The following is a 21428-nucleotide window of genomic DNA, read 5'->3' as shown; positions in this document are numbered from 1 at the left end:
AGAATGATCAAACACTGTGATGGACACTCTGTCTATAAATTTTTTCCTATATTGTATTATTTCTTTAGGGTAGATTTTTCTCTCTTTTTTTTAATTTTAAAGATTTATATATTTATTTGAGAGAGAGCGCAGAGGGAGAAGGAGAGAATCTCAAGCTGACTCCCTGTTGAGCATGGAGCCCGATGAAGGGTTCCATCCCATGACCCTGAGATCATGATCTGAGCCCAAATCAAGAGTCAGACACTTAACCGACTGAGCCACCCAGGCACCCCTCTATATGGTAGATTTCTAGAGTAGAATTATTTGGTCACAGTTTACAGGTAAAAAGAAACTGTGGGAGCAGTTGCCTTGGGGATGGAGGGAATTGAAGATCAGGGTCAAGAGAGGAAGTCTGTCCTAGGTCCTGCCCATTTGCATTCCCAGGTGGTAGAAATAGCAGCTGCAGAAGCTGAGGGGAGGAGGTAAAAGGGCCCAGAGCTTTGCCCAGAGGCTCCTCCTTTCTTCGTAGTTCTATTACCAAAGTTTTGTGATAATGAGGTATGGAATCAGAAAGCAGCCTTTTCCAAGATAACAGCATAAATCTCCGAAGTCTTACTGGTAGGGGGAAAAAGATAACACATGAAGCCAGATTTCAGGTCTTGTTTTGTTTTCTGCAGACACTGATCGAGCTCGTATATGGAAGTGCTTTAGGTGATTGCTTCCTTTAATCCTCAGCAGTCAGGTGATGTGGGTCTTGTGATCGTCCTCAGCTTATGAACCAGAGAACCAAGGCTTTGTAGCTGGTAGGTGGCGGCACCAGGATTGGAATCCAGGCGGGCAGTCTCCAGGATACCGTCCCGCGTCCCCGCAACAGTGCAGGACCGTCTATACTTAAGTGTGTGTGTGAGTGATCCAAGCAGCAGAGACTGTCAATACTGGGAGAAGGGAGAAGTGTGTGTGGACCGGGTCCGGGGGGGTGGGGGGGTGGGGGGGGTGGCCCTGGAAGGCTTCAGCAGGCAGCTTCCTTTTTTTTAGAACTATGACTTGGGCAGTTGTTAGACATCACATCAGATTTTTCTGGCAGTTTCACCTCCCACCATCCTTATCTTGCAAAGTGAACTGATAAAACACCAAGCAAATTCATGGACACTGTGTTCCTGAAGTGAGGCTAGCTCATCCTTCAGATTCAGTATGTGCTTAATGAAAAAATTCTCCTGGGCTGGCCATGCATAGAACGGAGTCGGCTCTTAGAGATTTCCAGAGAGCCACTTCCCCTGAGATCAGGGGAAGTAGGAGCCCTAAGTATCATGACTCCAGTAAATGACTTAACTGAATGGAACACTTTGTGCCTCATGCAAAGTAGGGCATTTTCTGTCATTGTTGTGGACTTTTCTGGAAAAATGCAGTAGCAGACAGCCAAGAGTCATCTGCAGTTCCTCAGACAGTGAAAAACCCTTTCCTTGTGAATGGTAGGGTCAAGAGTTTAGAAGTAACAAAGGCTTCATGTGAAAAATCTGTGCATACGTGATAAAAAATGAAGATTCAAACCAACATGGGAACCGTACAACAAAACAAAGCACACACATTTGTGGAATCCTCTACTCAATTTAAAATGTGTATTTTTAGTAAACAACTGAGTATGTAATGAACCTCTACCAAATCTGTGAACTGTAATATATTCTTCCAACCAAATCAGGACTTCATTGGCAGTCATTTCTCCAACAAAAACCTTATAGAATCACTGCTTTGTGCTAGTGTAGTGGTGGCCAAGGATAAAGGACACTGTCGTTGGCCCTCGAGCTCTCCATACCTGACTTGAGCTTCAGTCTGTGCTGTGGCCAAGTCCTGATGCCAGTGGTCTTATTAATGAGCACCACATGCAGTCTCTCCTTTGTGCTTCAGTTTCTACAGCTGGTTCCCTTCTGTGATGTAACAAGGGGCCAGAATCTAGAACTCTGTTCCATAGATGATTTCTCCAGAGAAAAAAAATCCCTACACCACTCACTCCTGCTTGTTCCTCCCTAGTTTCTCCTGTGAAAGTTACCACAGTTGCACCAATTTAGATTTTGAAGATAATTTTTATGTTTTTAATTTTTTTTAAGGTTTAGTTTTTTATTTTATTTTAAAGATGTTTTATTCATTTGAGAGAGAGAGAAACAGAGACAGAGCCCCCCAGCAGGGGGAGAGGCTGAGGGAGAGCAGACTCTCTCCTCTCCCCCTGCTGAGCTGGAAGCCTGACATGGGCTCAGTCCCAAGACCTGGAGATCATGACCTGAGCTGAAGGCAGACCTGTAACCGACTGAGCCACCCAGGCACCTCAAGATTTAATTATTTTAGAGACGGAGTGCAAGAGAGGGGAGGAGGAGAGGGAGAGAATCTCAAGACTCCCCACTGTGCACAGAGCCCGACATGGGCTCCATCCCAGGACCCTAGATCATGACCAGAGCCCAGATCAAAAGCCAGACTCCCAATTGACTGAACCACCCATGTGCACCATCCCCCCTGCCGTGTCACTCTTATAACCACATCCATAGTGCGCTCCTCCCCACCTAGCTCCCCATTTTTGGCAACACCAATTTCTCCAACATTTCTATAATTTTGTCACTTCAAGAATGCTACATAAATAGAATCAAAGTATTATAACTTTGGGGGATTGGTTTTTTACTCAGCATAGTTCCCTTAATACTTACCTAGGTCATTGTCTAGCAGTAGCCTGTTCCTTCTTTACTGTTGAGCCATAGTCCATAGAACAGATCCCCCACACAGTCTTAACTGTTCACCTGTTGAAAACACCTGAGCTGTTTCCAGTTTGGGGCATTTTTTTTTTTTAAGATTTTATTTATTCATGAGAGACACAGAGAGGGAGGCAGAGACATAGGCAGAAGGAGAAGCGGTCTCCCCCGCCCCCCCCAACGCTGCCCCGCCAGGGGACTCATCCCAGAATTCTCTGGGATCACAACCTGAGGCAAAGGCAGATGCCACCACTGAGCCACCCAGGTGCCCCAAGTTTAGGGCTTTTATGAGGAGAGCTAACATGAACATTCATGTACAGGGTTTTGTGTAAACATTTGCTTTCTTTTCTCTGTGATAAATACCTAAGTGCAGTTTCTGGATCTTATGGTATTTGCATGTTTTTGTTTTCTTTTGTTTTTCTTAATCTCTGCACCCAACATAGGCTTGAACTCACAACCTTGAGATCAAGTGTCTCATGGTCTTCCAACTGAGCCGGCCAGGTGTCCCTGCCTGTTTAGTTTTATAGGAGAATGCCAGACTGTTTTCCAGAGAGGCTGTACCATTTTACATTCCTGCCAGCATATACTTTTTCTGTGTCCTTGCCAGTATTTAGTGCCATCACTGTATTTTAACCATTCTGATAAGCTATAGAGAGGTTGTTTTTTTTTTTTTTTATTTCTAGAGAGGTATTTTGTAGTTTCCATTTGCATTTCCCTGATGGCTAATGATGTTGAATGACGTTTCCTATGTTTATTTGCCTTCTATACATCTTTTATGAAATGTCTTTTGTCTATTTTTAGTTGGATTTTTTTTAACTGTTGAGTTTTGAGAGTTCTTGATGAATTCTAGATACTAATCAAATAATTTGTGGGCTATGTGGTTTTGCAAATATTTTCTCTGCATTTGTATCTTGTCTTTTCATTCTCTTAACAAGAAAAACAAAGCAAAAGTTTTTCATTTTGATGAGGTAAAATGTATTTTTTGGACTTCTTAATGTAGCCTCAAGTCTGTTGGGAAGACAGTGTTAGAGACCAATTTCTAGGACAGTTGAAGCCTCCCAGTAGAACCTTCTTTAAGATTCATTGCTTTTGAGAAGTCACTAGCATGAAATTGTCACATTTGCTGAAAAAAGGAAAATTAGAAGGCAAGAAGAGCTTGAATTGAGTCTTTCTGATTTCCTGGTTTTTATGAAAATCTTAGAAGTTTTGGGCTTCTGTGCCAGATGGTTGCTAATGCTAAACATATAGCAATGATTGTTTTCTTATAGTCATATAGAACATGCTATGTTAGAAATTAAGTATAAATGTTACAAGGAGTCATTTCCAGAGGTGTCTGGCTGGCTCACTTGGTGGATGGAGCGTGTGACTTTTGATCTCAGGGTTATGAGTCCCACGTTGGGTGTAGAGATTACTTAAAAATAAAATCTTAAAAAAAAAAGAGTGGTCATTTCTGGTTGGAAATGCATCAGGCCTGGAAGCTTCTGATCCTTAACATAAACGTATGCATGTGTGTGTACATATGCACACACACACACACATATACAGATATGATCAGCATGTATTCAAACTAGTTGTATACATTTTTAAATACTGGTGTATTCTTTCCCCTCTGTCCTTAAATCCTCAGGAAAAAAAAAAAAAAGCTTACTGCACTTTTTGTCTTATGAATGTTTCTCCCAGAGGGAACACTTACCCATACTATTAAATCAAAATGGAATATGAAAGGAAATACATTTTCCTTTACTTTGTAAGAGGCTTACATTTCTATCCCTTTTTGAAGTCAGACTTACGTCTGTTTTCTTCTCCCTGCTGTAATGACATGGTAAACCTGTAACACCCAAGGAGGTGAGGTCCTTGAGGAGCCACTGCCCTCCTTTGCCCTACTACTGAACCAGGGACATAGCTATCTTTATATCTATAGCAACTTTTTTTTTTTTTTTTTACTATCTCCCTGTCTAGATGGATTCAGGATTGGACCATGTCTAACTCATTTTTGTATTCCCAGCCCCAAGAACAGATAGCGTCTGTCACACCAATAACACTCAGTAAGTCATTGGAGAAATTAGAAATTTCAGTAACTAGTCAGTATCTGAAAATTGGTAATATTCATTATTCAGCAAATTTCATTCTTATATATTATTCATTCCAACCCCTTTTGAGGGCAGAAGCTACGTTCTGCTTATGTCTTACTCATGTTTTAAACCTCAATATTTGGAAAATAAGTAGACATTTAATGAATGTTGAGTTTATCCATCATTCAGTAAGTATGTATTGAGTACATGATACTATGTTAGGGACCATCAGGAAAATACATATTTACCTAAGAGGCATAGTCCTTTCCTTCAGGTAACCTGTAATCTAGTGGAGGAAGAGTACACATATAAATTATCACATAAAATATTTAAATAACATGATAAGATATTATAACTTTTGTGTTAAAATGGGAAATCCAGACTAAGCTAAGATTAATAGCCCACAGGAAGTCATCTGGAATAGACTGCCCAAGAAAGGCTGTCCAGCTCGTGACCTGATTAAACTCCCTGCTCTCACCAGAGTTCTCTGCTTACTCTCCTCTATTCATGCTACCCACACTTGTTGCCTTCTCTTGAGATGTCACTCTTCTGTTTGTCTTCTTTCTACTCATAGCCAGCATTGAATGCTGTGTTAGTCAGGATTCTTGAAACTGGCTTAAGCAAAATAAGCAATACATTTCTTCATGTAACTGGAAAGGAGGTCTAGCCATGTCTGGTGTGATGGATCTACCACCATAATGGTACCCAGCAATTTCTCGCTTATCTATTGTGCATACCACACAGGTGGATACTGTTTCTCCTTTCTGAGCTGGGCTGCCCCCCCCTTTTTTTTTTTTTAGAGAGAGAGAGAGTGACAGAGACCATGTATCTGAGTAGGGAGGGATGGGGGCAGAGGGAAAGGGAGAGAAAGAATCTTAAACAGGCTCCATACTTAGCACAGAATCCAATGCAGGGCTCGATCTCATGATAACAACGCTGAGATCATGACCTGAGCTGAAACCAAGAGTCAGATGCTTAACTGACTGAACCACCCAGGCTCCCCTGGGGCTGGACCTTTGACCGATTTTAACCATTACAGTGTGACAGAAGTGATACCTGCCAGTGCCAGGCTGGGCTTTAGGTTTGGTAGCTTTTATTTTTGCCCTCTTGGAAGCCAGGCACCCTGTGAAGAAGTGCGGCTACCCTGACTGAAAGAGGGGAACCCTGGAGAATGAGAGACTATACAATATAAAAATAAAAAAATAAAAGGAAACCCAGAGACCTGGCCAGCCCAGGCATTCCAGTCTCCCCGGAATGAGTGAAGCCATCCTGGACTCTCCAGCCCCAGGCAGCAGCCCAGGGAGCAGAGAAAAGCCACGCCCCTTGGAGGCCTGCTCAGATTGCAAAATCATAGGCAAGTGAATGGGATTGTTGTAAGCTAATATACTGTAGGGTGATTTGTCATGCAGAAACGGATAATGGGAAGAGCTGGATCTAGTCCTCTAATAATTCAGTAAAAACTCTTTTCTCCTTTCATGGCTCTGCTTTCTTCACAGGGGCTTTGTGTGGTGGCCAGGATGCCCACCACTGCAGCAGCCTTACATTCCACCAGCAGGTTTAGCAGTGCCTACAGCAAGGGCACAGCTCTTTCCCAGCAGCTGCAGCAAGCCTCAGGGGTGGTTCCTCTGGGCTGTGACTGGGGCAGGTACCTGTCCTTGCACAAGCCACAGCGACTCCCTCTGATTAGTCAAGGCTGGGATAGCGCGTACCTCTTCCCCTAGGCAGATGTGGGGTGTGGTCCACCTTACCTAAACGACCTGCTTGGAGGGTGGCTGTCCGATAGGGCCCAAAAGAAAAATCCAGCCACTGTTTTGAGAATAAAAGCCTGCATGCTCGGCAGGCATAAATGACAAATATGTATTATAGAAGTCAAGTGTAATCCTACCTCTTTTATAAAGCCTTTTCATGTCATTCCAGGGATCCCTGGGTGGCTCACCTGTTTGGCGCCTGCCTTTGGCCCAGGGCGCAATCCTGGAGTCCCGGGATCGAGTCCCACGTTGGGCTCCCAGACTGGAGCCTGCTTCTCCTTCTGCCTGTGTCTCTGCCTCTCTCTCTCTCTCATGAATAAAAAAAAAAAAAAAAGCCTTTTCATGTCATTCCAAACTTTAAACTATTGCAGCTCAAATGGCCCAACCTACTTCTTTGGTGCTTATTAGTGTATGATCTGTTTACTGGTCTGCTTACACGTCAGAAGTAAATTCTTATTTTACACCCTAGATTTTATACCTTTGTATTCCTTATTGATGTGGCTGCATGTGTAACTTTAAAAGTGTGATTTTTTGTTTGTTTGTTTTTTCAGAGAGGTTTTTAGGGGAAGGATCAGAGGCACAGACAGTTCTTACCTTGACAGGAGACATTTACGTTTTCTCTCCCTCTCAGGGATGGACACAATCCCAGAGGGATTGTCTCCAGAGGTATGGATAGGGTCTACTTGGGTCCTGCTTCCCAGTAAGGGAGCCAAGTGGTGATCAGCACTGCTTGTTTTCTTTCTTTTGGGGGAAGTTTGTGCTTGTGCTATTTAATTTATGGTTTTTTTAAAATGATTTATTTATTTATTTATTCAGAGAGAGAGACAGAGACAGAGACATGCAGAGGGAGAAGCGGGCTCCATGCAGGGAGCCTAACATGGGACTCGATCCGGGGTCTCCAGGATCACACCTCAGGCTGCAGGCGGCGCTAAACCCGCTGTGCCACCGGGGCTGCCCTAATTTATGTTTTTAAAAACATATTTTGGGGGTGCTTGGGTGGCTCGTTGGTTAAAGGTATGCCTTCAGCATGGGTCATGATCCCAGAGTCCTGTGTCTGGCTCCCTACTCAGCGGGGAGTCTGCTGCTCCTCTGCTCCTTCCCCCTGCTTGTGAATGCTCTCCCTCTCTCAAATAAATAAAATCTTAAAAAAATAAATAAATAAAAGTAAAAACATTATTTTGTATAGATGTCCCATAGAACAGCTTTTGGTTAACTAGTTTATGAAATAAATGATCTATAAAAGGAAATCCTCTGCTAATTGAAATTTAAATGAGCCTAATGAAGTTTTAATTCATCCTTCTCATGGAGAGTCAGGTCACCATTTCCAGGATGGAGTCCTAAGAAAATGGAAAGTATGTGCCTGTTGACACACCTTCCAAAGCCCAGCCTTAGTTTGTCAGAGACTTCACTTAGGTGTGGCCTCCCTAAAGTTGTTTACATGCATATTATGCACACCTGAGTAGTATACTTGCTATAGCCTCAAATAGCTGGGGGAAAAATTGGTGTTAGGTAAATGAGGGGGAAAACCCAGAAATGAACTCCCATAGATTTTCAGAATGGCTCTTTGTGAGATAAAGTTGACATAATGACTTAATAGTAACAGACTATCTTGCTTTTATATCAAGCTTTAATACTTATAAATGTGCTATTATATTTGTTTAATTGAGCAGATATCCCAACTGGTGACACAAATATCAGGATAAAGAATGCTATTATCACATCTGTCCCTTAAATCTTTGTGGCCTTTACATTTTTTAATTATTTGGAAACATTTTCTCTGGGTGTAAATGAATACACATCCAGAGTACCAGTGGTCATTTGTTAAATAGAGCCTTTTTTATACTCTCATACCACTTTCTGGTTGAATTGTTTATTCCCCCCCCACCAGAGATAAATAATACTGTCCTGAAATTTGTGTTTTTTTGAGCTCTTGCTTTTCTTAGTAGTTTCAGTTATAAATCTTTGTTCTCATAAAAATGACATTTATTCTTCACATTTTTTAGCTTTATACAAATAGTATCTTATTTCATATGCTTTCATGTGACTTGGGTTTTTTGTTTGTTTCTTAGTAATTGATTGTGAAATTCATCCATACTGATTCTTTTCATTCAAGTTCTGTTTGTGGCTTTTCTTTATTTTATTATTTCTTTTCATAAGCAGACTTTTAAACATTTTAGTGTAAGTCAGATCTTTCTGGTTTATGCTTTTTTGTGACCTGCTTTTTATAACTTGAGATCATTGTCATATTATCCCATTTTCTTCTGGCAATTTTATTTATTTATTTTTTAAAATATTTTATTTATTTATTCATGAGAGACAGAAAGAGAGAGAGGCAGAGGCACAGGCAGAGGGAGAAGCAGGCTCCACGCAGGGAGCCCGATGCAGGACTTGATCCTGGGACTCCAGGATCATGCCCTGGGCCAAAGGCAGGCGCTAAACTGCTGAGCCACCCAGGCATCCCTCTGACAATTTTAAAAGCCATGTTTTTTTCTACTTTAGGTCTTTAACGTACCTGGTATTGATTTTTGTGTATGCTGTGAGGTAGGGATTTTTTTTTTTCCAAGTAAAAGGCAGAGCATGTCATTCCATTACTTTGCTTAAAATTTTCTAAATCTTCCAATGTGCCTCGGAATTAAAGTCAAAGTTCTTAAAATGGCCTAAATCATTTGTCCTCTATGATCAGGCATCTGAAATGTATCTGACTTCATCTACTGTCTTTCCAGCGAACACTGGCCTCCTCATTTTCTTGGGGGGAACAGCCGAAAGGGGAATGAACTATGTTCCTGGTTCAGGGCCTTTGTACTTACTGTTCTTCCATCTGAGATTTTCACTTATCTATATTATTGGCTCTCTTAATTGTCAGGTCTGTGCTCATATGTCACCTTATCACGCAGGCCCTCTCTGGCTGCCCTAACTAAATTCACTGACACACACACATATGCACCCACACACACTTGAGATCTCTCTTCTCTGCTTTGGACAAACTTGCCTACAAAATCTCTGAACCTGGTAGAGTTGTGTATTCTACTGTTTTCAACTGTTGATTTCATTTCTTGAATGGTTTTAGGACTACATGAGATTTTCTATTTCATCTTAAGTTTTAGTAAGTTCACCAGCTTTATTTAAAAATATTTTTTTAAGGGGGGCTTGGGTGGCTCATTGATTGAGCATCTGCCTTTGGCTCAGGTTGTGGTCCCAGGGTCCTGGGATCAAGTCCTGCATTGGGCTCCCCATAGGGAAGCCTGCTTCTCTGTCTGCCTATGTCTCTGCCTCTCTCTGTGTATCTCTCAGGAATAAATAAAATCTTTAAAATATATATATTCTTTTCAATTTTACTTTTCAAATATTATATGCATACAATGAAAGCATTCAAGTCTAAAAAGCATATAGAGTGAAAAGTTAATCTCCTATGCCTTCCTTCTAGTTACCTAGGTAGGCATGCGGCTTCCATTTTATCCCAAATTTATTTATTTATTTTTAAAAGTTTTAAAGGTTTTATTTTTAACTAATCTCTGCACCCAACATGGGGCTGGAACTTACTACTTCCAGATCAAGAGTCACATGCTCTACTGACTAAGCAAGCCAGGCACCCCCATCCCAGGTTTAAATATAATAATATACGAGCGAGGTCAGTTTGGTCCAACCACCTGGCAGGAACTATTCTGTTCACCTTTGGTATTCAAGCCTCTCTGTGGGAATTCTGCTCCTGTCAGTCTTCCCTGATCTCAGCAGATCCCATATTTTCTAGATAAACACAGACACCTATCTTTACAGTCCAGCGGCTTTTCTTTGGCTCTGTGGGGACATCCACTCCTTAATGTTACTTTTTAGCTGTATCTACTTTACAGTCCAGTGGCTTTTCTTTGGCTCTGTGGGGATATCCACTCCTTTATGTTACTTTTAGCTGCATCTAGGAGTCCCTAGCGAATTTCTCCTTGGTCATTGGCTTTCCCTGACTTTATGGGAATGGTTCTTACTGCTTTGCTCGCTTATGACTGTGACGCCTCTCCCCAAGCATCAGGTTTGGACTCAGGACGGCTGCTCATGGGAGTAATTTGTTGATCTGATTGTTCACAGGTATAAATTGAAGCATACTATGTGGCCCCTCTCCTGCCATCAGTTTGTCAATTTCCTTCATTTCTTGTTTATCCTCTTAGAAAAATATGGTATGTATATATAAGCATACACATGTATTCTGTTTTTACATAGATGGTGGGATACAATATATGTTATTCTGTACTTTTTTCTCTTAGCCATGTATGCTAGAGAGAGCTCTGTAGCTATAAAGAGCTGCTTCATTCTCTTACAGTTAATACTCTACTAGCTGGTTGTATCATATTTTATTCAGTCTCCTTCAGAAAAACATTTAGGTGGCTCTCTTTTTGCAGCGATCTTCTAACCAGTGTCCTTTACACATCTTTAGTCAGTGTTTCACACAGCTATCGGATAGATCTCCTTCAGCTTCCCACCTGATACTGTCATTTCCCCAGTTCGGAAACCTCCAGCAGCTGCCCAGCACTCACAGAATAAGGCTGAACCTCCTCTCCTTGAAAGTAGAGCCAGGGACCACATGGTCTCCACCTACTTTTCCCCTTGTGTCCTCCTGTTCCTCAAGACACCCCCTGAACTGGTGATTTGAGATGTTCCAAACCGACCTTTGTTTTTATGCTCAGTATTTTTCTTCTGCCTGCAACACCTTCCCCCTCAACCCTTTGAAGAGGAGAATCATATGCTCCTCCCTTCCTACTAGGCTTGCTGTTACCTGGCCCTCTAACTTGAGTTCTCTTTGGAGCAGCTGCAATTTTAGCATTTTAACTCAGTCTCCCACTAGTACACCCTTCATAACCGGACCAGGTGTTCTGAATGTTGGCTTAGATAATAGATTTAACTGTTCATCAGTCAGTCCTTTTTTTGTAGACTTCAAATTTGGGGAGGGGCAGGAGGGGTAGAGGGAGAGGAGAGAGAGAATCCTAAGTAATCTCCACACCTAGCATGTAGCCCCCATTCCAGGGCTGGGTCTCATAACCCTCAGAGCATGACCTGAATCAGACATGCTTAACCCACGGAGCCACCCAGGCTCCCCTAAATCGCAGACTTCTTGTGGGCAGGGACTATTCCCTGGAAATAGAGACTACTAAAATGAAAAGATTGCCTTCCAGGTAGGTTCCACATCAAAGAGAGCCAGGTGTACAAAATTAAAATACACAACTCCACAGACCTTTGTTTAAATGCAAGTGTGCTCAGCGGGATGGTAGGAAAAACATGGGCTTTAAAGAAAAAAAAACCCATCTCTGGTCCCTGCCCCAGGGTGTGGCCCGTGGTAGATGCCCGAAACGTACACGTTGAATTAAAAAAAAAAAAGACAAAAAAACCCCTAAAAGAAAGCACTTAAGGCGAGCCTCAACATCTTGCCCCCAATCCCTCTTTTATCATAAACATACAAATAAGCCCACGATTAGGGTAGGTGTCAATCAAATTTTGAGGAAAAGGAGGCCGGTGTGGGAGAGTGTGGATTCAAGTTTCAGCGATGGGGGGCGGGGGGAGTTGCACGTGGGGCAGGTCGGGGGCCCCGCGCGGGGAGGGGAGGCGGGGAGAGGGCGAGGGGGAGGAGACCCGGCGCGCCCGCCCCGCCCCCGCCCTCCGCCCCTCCCCCTCCCCCTCCCCGCGGCGGCGGCGGCGCAGGGCGGGCGCGCGGGTGTCGGCAGCAGCTGCGGCCGCCCCCGCCGCCCCCGCCGCCCCCGCCGCCCCCGCCGCCCCCTCGGCCGCGGCTCCCAGGGCGAGCCCGGCGCGTCGGCGGCTCGCGGCGCGGGAGACGCGAAAGTTGCGGGCGCGAGCGCGGACATGCCGGGCAGCGACACGGCGCTCACCGTGGACCGGACCTACTCCGACCCGGGCCGGCACCACCGCTGCAAGAGCCGGGTGAGAGGCGCGGGCGGGGCGGGGCAGGGCAGGGCGGGGAGGCGGGCGCGAGGCCGGGGGGCTGTGGCTCCGTGGCCGCCGCTCCCGCTCCCCTCTCGGCCCCCGCGGCCGCCCCGGGTCCGCGCCGAGGCGCGCTGGGGACCGGGGCGTCGGAGCCCGGGTCGGGGGCAGAGCGCCGCCGGCCCCCCCGCGCGCCCGGTCCCCGGGTCCCCCCGCCCCCCGCGCGCCCCCGGCCCCGGCGTCCCCGACGGCCCGCGCTCCGCCACCCTCCGCCAGGGAGCGCCCGCCGCGAGGGAAGCCGCCGGGGGTGGGGGGGGGCGCTCGCCCCGCCGACCCCCGCGTGTCCGCGCCCCTCCTGCCCGCGGGGGTCGGGCTTTCCCGGGCTGGCGCGGCGGCTGCCCCGGCCCTGCCCTGCCCGGCCCTGCCCCGGCGGAAAGTCCGCCTTGGCGCTGCCGCCGCGGGGCTCCCAGCCGCGCCGGGCGGGCGCCGTCTCCATTGTTCGCGGTGTAATTTGCCGTGGCTGATTTTGGCTGTGGGCGAAAGTAGCTCCGGGAGCCCGCCGCGGGGACGAGCCCCGTAGGGCTCCGGCAGAGAGACGGGGCCGGAGCCCGCGCCCTGCGCCCCCCGCGGCCCCGGGACCTTCGCCGGGCTGGGCGCACCGGGTCCCCCGGCGCACGGAGCGCCCGAGGCCCGGCGCGCCCTCCCTCCCCGGCACCTGTGCGGGCCGCGCACCCGCGGGGACCCCAGCGTCGGAGCGTGGAGCGTCTCGTCTCGCCCGGGAAAGCTCAGGGTCCTGCTCACCCCCGGGCCTGCCTACGCCCGAGGTCCGGAGGCCGCTGGACGGGTAAAGTGGCAGTGGTGACCCACGCAGCTCAGCCCCTGGTGCGGGCTTTGGGAGTTTCATCATAACTCGGGGAACTAATCAGTTATCCCAGAAGTGAAGTAACGAGTCCCAAGTTTTCCCTTTTTCCTTTAGTATCTGTTAATTGAGTTAAATTTTTACAGATTAAACTTACTTGGTGGAGATTATTGCATCCACTCCACTCCCCCAAAGAATTCTTTTTTTTTATTGCACTTTATTTTTTTATTGAATTATAGTTGACATTCAATGCTATATTTAATTTTGGGTGTACAGACTCGTGATTTCACAATTACCCTACGTTACAAAATACCATAATAAGCTTTGTGTTTTCTTTAGAAGTTTCATAGCCATTTGTTATGAAAATAACCATAAACCCCTTTGGGAGAAAACATGGTGAAAGGTCTTTGGTTACCTATACATGTACAAGGGTTTGGAAGATTGACTGCTGGTTAACACAGTTAATGAGGAAGAAAGGTGAAGATCGTTTTCTAGTGCATTTGTAATTGGAGGAGTCTATTAATGTTGCAGTTGACAGAAGAAATCTCAGACTTGAAAAAAGTTGTGGAAGCTTGGTTTCTCTTGTCACAACTGTGATGATCTTTGTGTAAACAACAAGATTAGTAATCTTTGAGGGATGGGTGGCTCATTGTGAGCTCATTTAACTGATTTGGCAAAACTCATGGATCTTTGCAAAACTCACTGCTCATAATCTGTGACATAGTAGTGACGGAGTTCATACCTCAGCTACCTAGCTGAAAAGTGGCAAAGCAAAACTATTTTAACTGCAGATTGTTTTCGTCTCTGCTGGTTCTGCCAGTATTCTACAGATCCCTTTTCTGTCAAAAGACTACAATCTAATGTGAAGGGAGTTGCTTCTTTTCCTTTTTTTAAAAGAACATTTTTTTCTTTTCTTTTTAAATGTATTTTTTAAAAGGTTTTATTTATTTGAGAGAGAAAGAGAGTACAAGCGGGGGGGCTGGGGGGTGGCGAGAAGCAGGCTCCCAACTGAACCCAGGAGGGATCATGACTTGAGCTGAAGGCAGACGCTTAACAGACTGAGCCTCTCAGGTGCCCTGGGAGTTGCGTATTTCTTTTAAATTCTACCATTGATGTTCCACATACTACATTGTTTTATTAGCATATAGAAATACCTGATCTTTGTCGGGAGAGAGAGAGAGAGAGAGAGAATATTAAGTAGACTTCACGCACCTCATGGAGCCTGTCCTGAGGCTGGATCTCGTGACTGTGAGATCATGACCCAAGCTGACATAAGAGAATGACCCACTGAGCCACCCAGGCACCCCCGAGACACCTGGTTTTTTAAATAGACTATTGATTAAACCTATGTTAGACACTATCTGTACTGATTATTCTAAGTTAGCTTATTGGGCGAATGAAGTCTAGGGAGAACTAGACAAACTCAGACCCAGGAGGGCTAGAACTTGAGCGAACAGTGACTGTTTCTGTAGCAGTGGTGCTGAGATCCGTGTTTAAACTTCTTAACTCTCTGCTTTTAGGGTTTTATTGTTGAGATGGCAAAGAATACAACTGGAGGAAATTTTGTAAGCTGATAACTTTTCTCAAGTGAGGCCGGTGTAATTTTGAGTCTGTCCCTAAGGCCACGGTAAGCCTGCTATAATGAAGGGAAAGTATCAGCAATTTTCCTGTGCAGAAAGTATTTTGCCCATCAGATGATTCTGGCTCCTGTTTTGTGAACTCTTTTATTTATTTATTTATTTTTTTCTCTTTTAGATTTAGCTTATAAAGATGTATTTTTATTTTTCCTACACTCAGGAAATCTGTGATGCAGGAGAACTTCAGGCAGTATTAGGATTTAATTTCTTTTTTTTTTAAACATTTTAAAAATTTTTATTTATTTATGATAGTCACACAGAGAGAGAGAGAGAGGCAGAGACATAGGCAGAGGGAGAAGCAGGCTCCATGCACCGAGAGCCCGATGTGGGATTCGATCCCAGGTCTCCAGGATCGTGCCCTGGGCCAAAGGCAGGCGCTAAACCGCTGCGCCACCCAGGGACCCCAGGATTTAATTTCTTGACGTCACCACCCTTTGGCAATAAACCATGTAGTATAGGATTTTTAAAGAACCCTTTTGTGGACTCAGGTGGTAAATTCACTCACCTAAAAAACACTATACCTGGAACTGGTGGTGCATGTGATGAGTTGATTCACCTTTCAGAGATACAAAGTTTCCTCCCAGGAAGGGAGTCTCTAAGACTCTAAGAGATCAAGTTCTTGGTTGCTGAATGGTCATTTTTTAAGTTCAAAATTGATACCCTGTTGAGATAACAGGAAAAATACACATCTCTCTCTTGCTGAATTTGGTTAAGCCTTTGAGACCAGAATAATAATGAGGCAGTGTACTATTTTAACGTTGCAGGAGTCTATTTTTACAGCCAGGTGGATTAACCTAGATTCCCCCCTCAGTAAAATATAATATAACTAATGAATTCTGTGATTATCTCTAAGCTGACAAGTCAAGATCATTCACATTTTAAACTTCATCAGGGTAAAACTCCGAAATGGTGCATGTTAACTCGACATAAAATATCCCCTACTTTAAAAGAAAGAACATACATAATTAGAATCCTACTTTTTTTTATGCCCTAGATAGTTAAAGCCTGTCATCTTTTTAAGAATACAGGCAGTCTGTTTTCTATATATTAGCTGGTTTTTGTTAATGAATTACGTGTGTATCAAATTTCTGTTAGCTCTAATTTTAAATGTTCTAAAATGGCACCTTCAGCCCCTTGTGGTTAGTGGTCAGCAGCTGGGGCTCTCAGATCAGGTCACCTGGATCATGGCCCTGGCTCATCACATTTCTCAACTGGGTGAGCACTGGGGCAAGGTCTAACCTTTCTGAGCCTCCAGTTCCCCTCTATAACAGAGGTGATAATAATCATTACTTCTGGGAGAGACCGTGAATCGTCAGAAAGAGAGCATTAGTTTAAAAAAAAAAAAAAAAAGGTGTGCACTCAAGGTTAGATGTTTTTATCCCTATATGAGTAATTTTTTTCCCCTTATTCTGTTGGTACCACTGCTAAGTGCTTACTGTCACCCCATCTCTAACCTGTCGGCTGTTACACTGGGCCTCTCTCGGTCTTTTCTTTGGAATTGGTTCCTTAAACCCTGTGTCCCGCAGTCATCTCCCACCTTCATATAGCCACTTGGGACCTCTGGAATTGGTAATGGTGCACTAGCTTCCTCATTGCTCCCTGATTTCATCAACCACTATTCCATCCTGCCTACGGAGACCACAGTACTCTGCCTAGACGCCCCCTTTCGTTAGGCTAGCCCTCAGAAGACAGATCTTGCACTAGTGCTGCCGTGGACCTGCTGTGGGCCCTATAATTATTCTGAGTCTTAGTTTCTGCTTCTATACCCTAGGGGTGTTTCAAGGAATAAATAATGGTAACTTCTATAAAATGTCAGGTACCCAGAAGGAACTCAGTAGATGGTAGCTATTTTTGTTCCTACTATATAAGAAGTGGTCATAAGCTTGAAAATGGGAAGACTGCTAATTTTGTGAATAGAGTAGACTTTCTTGGGCATTTTTAGCGTTTTGTCCCTCTTCCATCATATGTTCCTTATCACATTGGCTGTTCACATACTTGGCACTTACATGTTTATAAACTGTAGGCACTTTGAGAATGAGAGGTTTCATTCATTTAACAGATACTCGCTGAGCACCTTCTGTATGCTAGCTGTTACTCTAGGCATCAGGAATATAATGGTGAATGAAACAGACAGCCTGGTCTCTCTGGAAGCTTAATATCTGGTGATTGCATTTTATTTGTACTTGTAGCCCCAGGAAATACCCTCCTATTTTACAGGAGGAAATGGTAATATGTACAGAAGTCTCTAACATCTGAAATAAAAACCTGTGTTGGCCATGGTGGCTACCTGTAGTACATCTTGAAGTGTTCTGTGGTTTGGAAATAGATCTTGAATTACGTGATGAGTAATGGCCAAACGCAGTCAAGGAGAAGAGGCTATTGTAGCCCTTCTCAGTGGAAATGATTGGGCAGTGATGTAATAAGTTGATGATCATATGCTTACACCCTGGGCGGAACAAGAGTGAGTGGGAACAGACTTCTGTCTTGGGGACCCCTGACCTAATGAAGTGATGAATTGAATGGTTTGTGAGTACACTTTTCATCAGCGATCTGTGTTATTCTAAAGGGTTCATTAAAAGCCTGGCGAATAATGACGAGTGTCTCAAGTCCCATTTTTTAAAATTTAGGATGGATAGGTTGATGTGTGTGTATTTTGAGCTGTGCTTCTCCTCAGGCTCACTAGTTCTCCCTTCAGAGGAGAACACACTGCCAGCCACCAGCAGCACACCCGCTTGTCACATCCGCTGCTGAATACCAAGACAGCTGCTACCAAGTTGGATTGTAAGATGTGTTTTGCTTCAGACCTGCTGCCTGAATTTCCATGGCTGCTCTTAAGGTCAGAAATCAACCTAATCTTTCTGGGTGGAAATTGCCCATGTCTTCACTTACAGGGACAGGGTGCAGTGCTCAGCCCTGCTGTTTCTTTATTGTGTTTTTATGTTTTCAGTGGAGGGGGTTGGTTGAGAGAGAAGGAAGAGAACCATGAATCACTGTACTGTGAATCAGAATGAGGATTTAACATTCCTTGGAAAAGGAACATCAGGATATATGATCTGTGCATGATCCAACTGCTTCCACTAACTTGGGGACAGGAGGTGCTCCTTGAAGGAAAACAATGTATTTGTTGATTACTCCTCTGTAAGGCAAAAAGAACCTAAATGAAGAGAAGAATGCAGTAACAGTGTTAACAGCAAACACTTACTGGACATCGGGCACAGTATTAAGCACTTCAGATGCACTGTCTCCTTTATCTTCATAATATTCTACTTATAGTTTGATTTTTACAGACAAGGATGCTGAGGCCCCAAGCAAGTTATTTGTCCAAGGTCTTGTGGCCATTAGGAAATGCTAGAGCTAGGATCTGGTAACCCCAGATCCTAACTGTAAAACTTGCATTTTTAACCACTTCCCTGCCTTCTACCTCTGAGAGGAATACTGGTGAGCAGCTCAGTCTTCATAAACCTGTCCTTGAAGACAGGCATGTCCAGCGTCTGCAGGGTGTCTGGCCACATTGTGTGTTTGGGATTCTTACGATACAGCATTTTGCCAGTCCTTTGTGTATAGTCTCATGTACCCAGGAAGCCTTTGACAAATGAATGATTTAAAGTGACAATTTATAGCTTTTTATAATGCCTATGATACAACATTTTTGCCAGTAGCTTGAAAAAGTCTTAAAGGCTGTTAAATAAGCATAAGATTTAAGTACATTGGTAAAGAACCATCTTCCAGCCTGGTATTCTGTCTCCACAGCAAGGGTGGTGGTTCTTGTGATAGTCGGGTCGCAGTTTGGCCTCAGCAGATCTCCCAAAAGGACTTCAGCTTCCCTGGACTGAGGGCCTATGCTTCTCAATATGTGGGGCGAAGTGTTGGGAAGCAGACTTGAAGGTTTTAACTGTGTTAGAACTGAAAGGGGATTTAGACATAAACTCCAGACCATTCCATTTGTAGAGTAGAAAAGTGACATCCAGCCAGACTTTAACCAGTGAAATTATGTAACTAATACTTGATTGACCAGGACTAACCATTATCCCAGTTTCTCTCTTAGAATTTCTTAACAGAAAACTGTTTTAAATGTTTTTAGATACCAAGCTAATTGCTAAGTTACATGGAGTATACATCTCCAAATTTAAGTAAAATGAGAATTTGAAATTATTTTCAATAGAGAATTCATTGATGGACAGATTCTAAATTTGTGAATTTTCTAGGTGGGAAAAAGGTAAATTTGAGTGATTTAGCATTAGGCCATCATCCTTATGAATTAGTGTGCAGATTTTTGGTGAGACTAGGGAGAAGAGAGTGTGGCATTTCATATATCAGACTACTTAGCTACAGTAGATCTGTTGCCACTTATAAAGATTATCTTTTCTGATTTCATTGTTGAAACAACATCCCCAAACCCCCTGAAATAAAGTTTTGCAAAATGAGTTCATCTTTGCCTTTACCGTCCACCTGTTGGGATAGGATATTGGGGGAAAAAAGTGTGCCAGATGCATAAATCATGGGATACATTATATATGTATTATATATGTATATGTATATGTTCATATACACACACACACACATTGTAACTTAGAATTCAGACCTGGTGTTTGTTGATTCTTAAGCTTTCTCTTCCTGTGAGATTCTCATTGAGGGCATCTTCCAGCACCAAGTGTTTTTAGCATATGTAATTTCATGCAACACAACACCTAAAGGCACACCAGAAACACCATCTGGTTCTTAGCCACAAAACAGTCATCTGCCCCAACACCTGGGGGGAGGAGGAGAGGGATAGGGTCCGTTGGTACATTCTGTGCCAGGCCCCAGTGAAGTGCCTCCCTGAAGGAAACTATGTGCATTCTGCTTCCACAGCCCAGGAGTAAGCACTTAGTAGAAGGGATTTCTACTTAGATGTTCCGCAGGCACCTCAAGAGTCTATATGCCAGACTTCATCTCTCAAATCCCCCCCTCCCCCACCACCACCATGCCTGAGGCCTGGAATACTTGTCCAGCACAGCATATTCTCCAACAAGATTCCTGGGATGCTGCCTCAACATCCACCACTGCCACTGCCTCCCCGCCACCCCACCACCAGCCCTCACCAGCGTTGCCTCTCTGTCTCCGCATCACTTTCTTAGTTTACTTCTGGATTTGAAGAAGATGAAGGGTTAAGAGTATGGACTCTGGAGTTAAACTTGATAGTCTGCTCCACCACTTACCAGGCATGTGAACAACCATGAGAAGTGTTATTAGGAAACCCATTACGGCATTTGTTCTGACGTTGAGTCACTCCTCGTTTGTCACAGAGTTCCCCAAACTTCAGCCATTCCCACGCCTACACAGAGCTTCGTACCACCTGTACTATTATTTACTTCATATCTCCAAAGCCATTCCCTCCTTCAAACTTAAATTTATTTTTAAAGTATCAGTGTTCCTATTGTATTAAACATTGTCTGCGCCCCTGAGGACCTGCAGCACGAGATCACAAAGATCAGCATGTGCTGGAGCATCGCTGGAGAGCTCTTAGCACTGAACAGAGACTTTGTCCTGGACCGATCACCTGGATCCCCTTGAGAGTGGTTTTCAAGGGAATCACCAGCTCACTGTGTGTTTCTTTGTTACTGCTTTCCTTTTATGCCACCTAAAATAATTCAGAGTCGTTTTGGAAAACACCAGTCTGATTGTATCATCACTCCTCATCCTTTTAGAAATATTTCTTTTAGTCCCACGACTTAGAAGATGCTTAGAAATCTTTGTTTCATGGACTGTGAAAATCTGAGTGTGTGGAGATGAACAGAGGCCCACAGTGGTGATTTGAAGGCAGCCTTGTCCGGGGGCGCGGGGGAGGAATACTTGGAAGAGGTTGGACAAAACGGGAGTCATACCTGTTCCAGGCTGGATCTCTCATCTTCTGAGGACCTAAGAGAAACAGGCCATGGAAGGCCTCAGTCTAAAGAGGGGAATGTCAAAAGATGAGGACTCTGGGGATTTTAGGCAAGGACAGAAAGTGGGTGGAAAAGAAATTTCAGCTCTGTGTTGTTCTGAAGTCAACTTGAATTTAATTAAGATGTGTATGTAGGCTTGTTGTAAGGAAATTAAATGGTGCCTTGAGCTGCAGCCTTCCACTGAAAGTCTGGGATAAGTGCTCATCCAAAAATAAAGTATGGCTTTAGTGAAAGCTATGCTTTAGCACTTGAGCATGTTTACTCCGGTATGTCCAACTGTGTGTTGGGGCCAATAGTTTCCCCCCTCCTTTTTTTCTGTCTTGGTAAAGATACTGTGATAATCCAGAAGGCGTGGAACTCGATCTCAGATAGTCAGTGGTGTACTATTTTAATCTCACTAATTGGAACAGGTGGCCTGTATTCGAGACTGAATTCTCTCCTTGGCATAGATTTTAATTTATCTGAAAATATGAGGCCCATTCAGTAAGAGCTGTTCAGGCTGTGTATTGGCATCAGGCAAAGTGCTTGAAAGCTTCAGCCATTAAAAGCACAGAAGGC

At 44.2% G+C, this 21428-nt stretch overlaps 1 protein-coding gene across 9 annotated transcripts in view; it reads left to right on the top strand.

Annotated features, from left to right (window-relative positions):
- TMCC3 (transmembrane and coiled-coil domain family 3) overlaps nucleotides 1-21428 on the top strand; it is a 339083-nt gene that overhangs the window by 179319 nt on the left and 138336 nt on the right. Inside the window, exon 1 of one of the 9 annotated variants that reach the window (XM_077845847.1) lies at nucleotides 12300-12450. The exons of 5 other annotated variants lie outside the window; for them this stretch is intronic. In XM_077845847.1, the coding sequence (XP_077701973.1) occupies nucleotides 12373-12450 (78 nt within the window). In that variant the 5' untranslated portion in view covers nucleotides 12300-12372. Of the gene's footprint in view, nucleotides 1-12299; nucleotides 12451-13185; nucleotides 13295-14915; nucleotides 14937-21428 lie in introns of those variants that run through there. 3 more of the 9 variants (XM_077845836.1, XM_077845844.1, XM_077845846.1) reach the window with 3 other exon arrangements.

Source organism: Canis aureus, chromosome 13 (genome assembly GCF_053574225.1).
Source record: "Canis aureus isolate CA01 chromosome 13, VMU_Caureus_v.1.0, whole genome shotgun sequence".
Taxonomy (NCBI): domain Eukaryota; kingdom Metazoa; phylum Chordata; class Mammalia; order Carnivora; family Canidae; genus Canis; species Canis aureus.
Note: the sequence above shows the minus strand (reverse complement) of the source record. Positions and strands in the feature narration are given on the sequence as shown.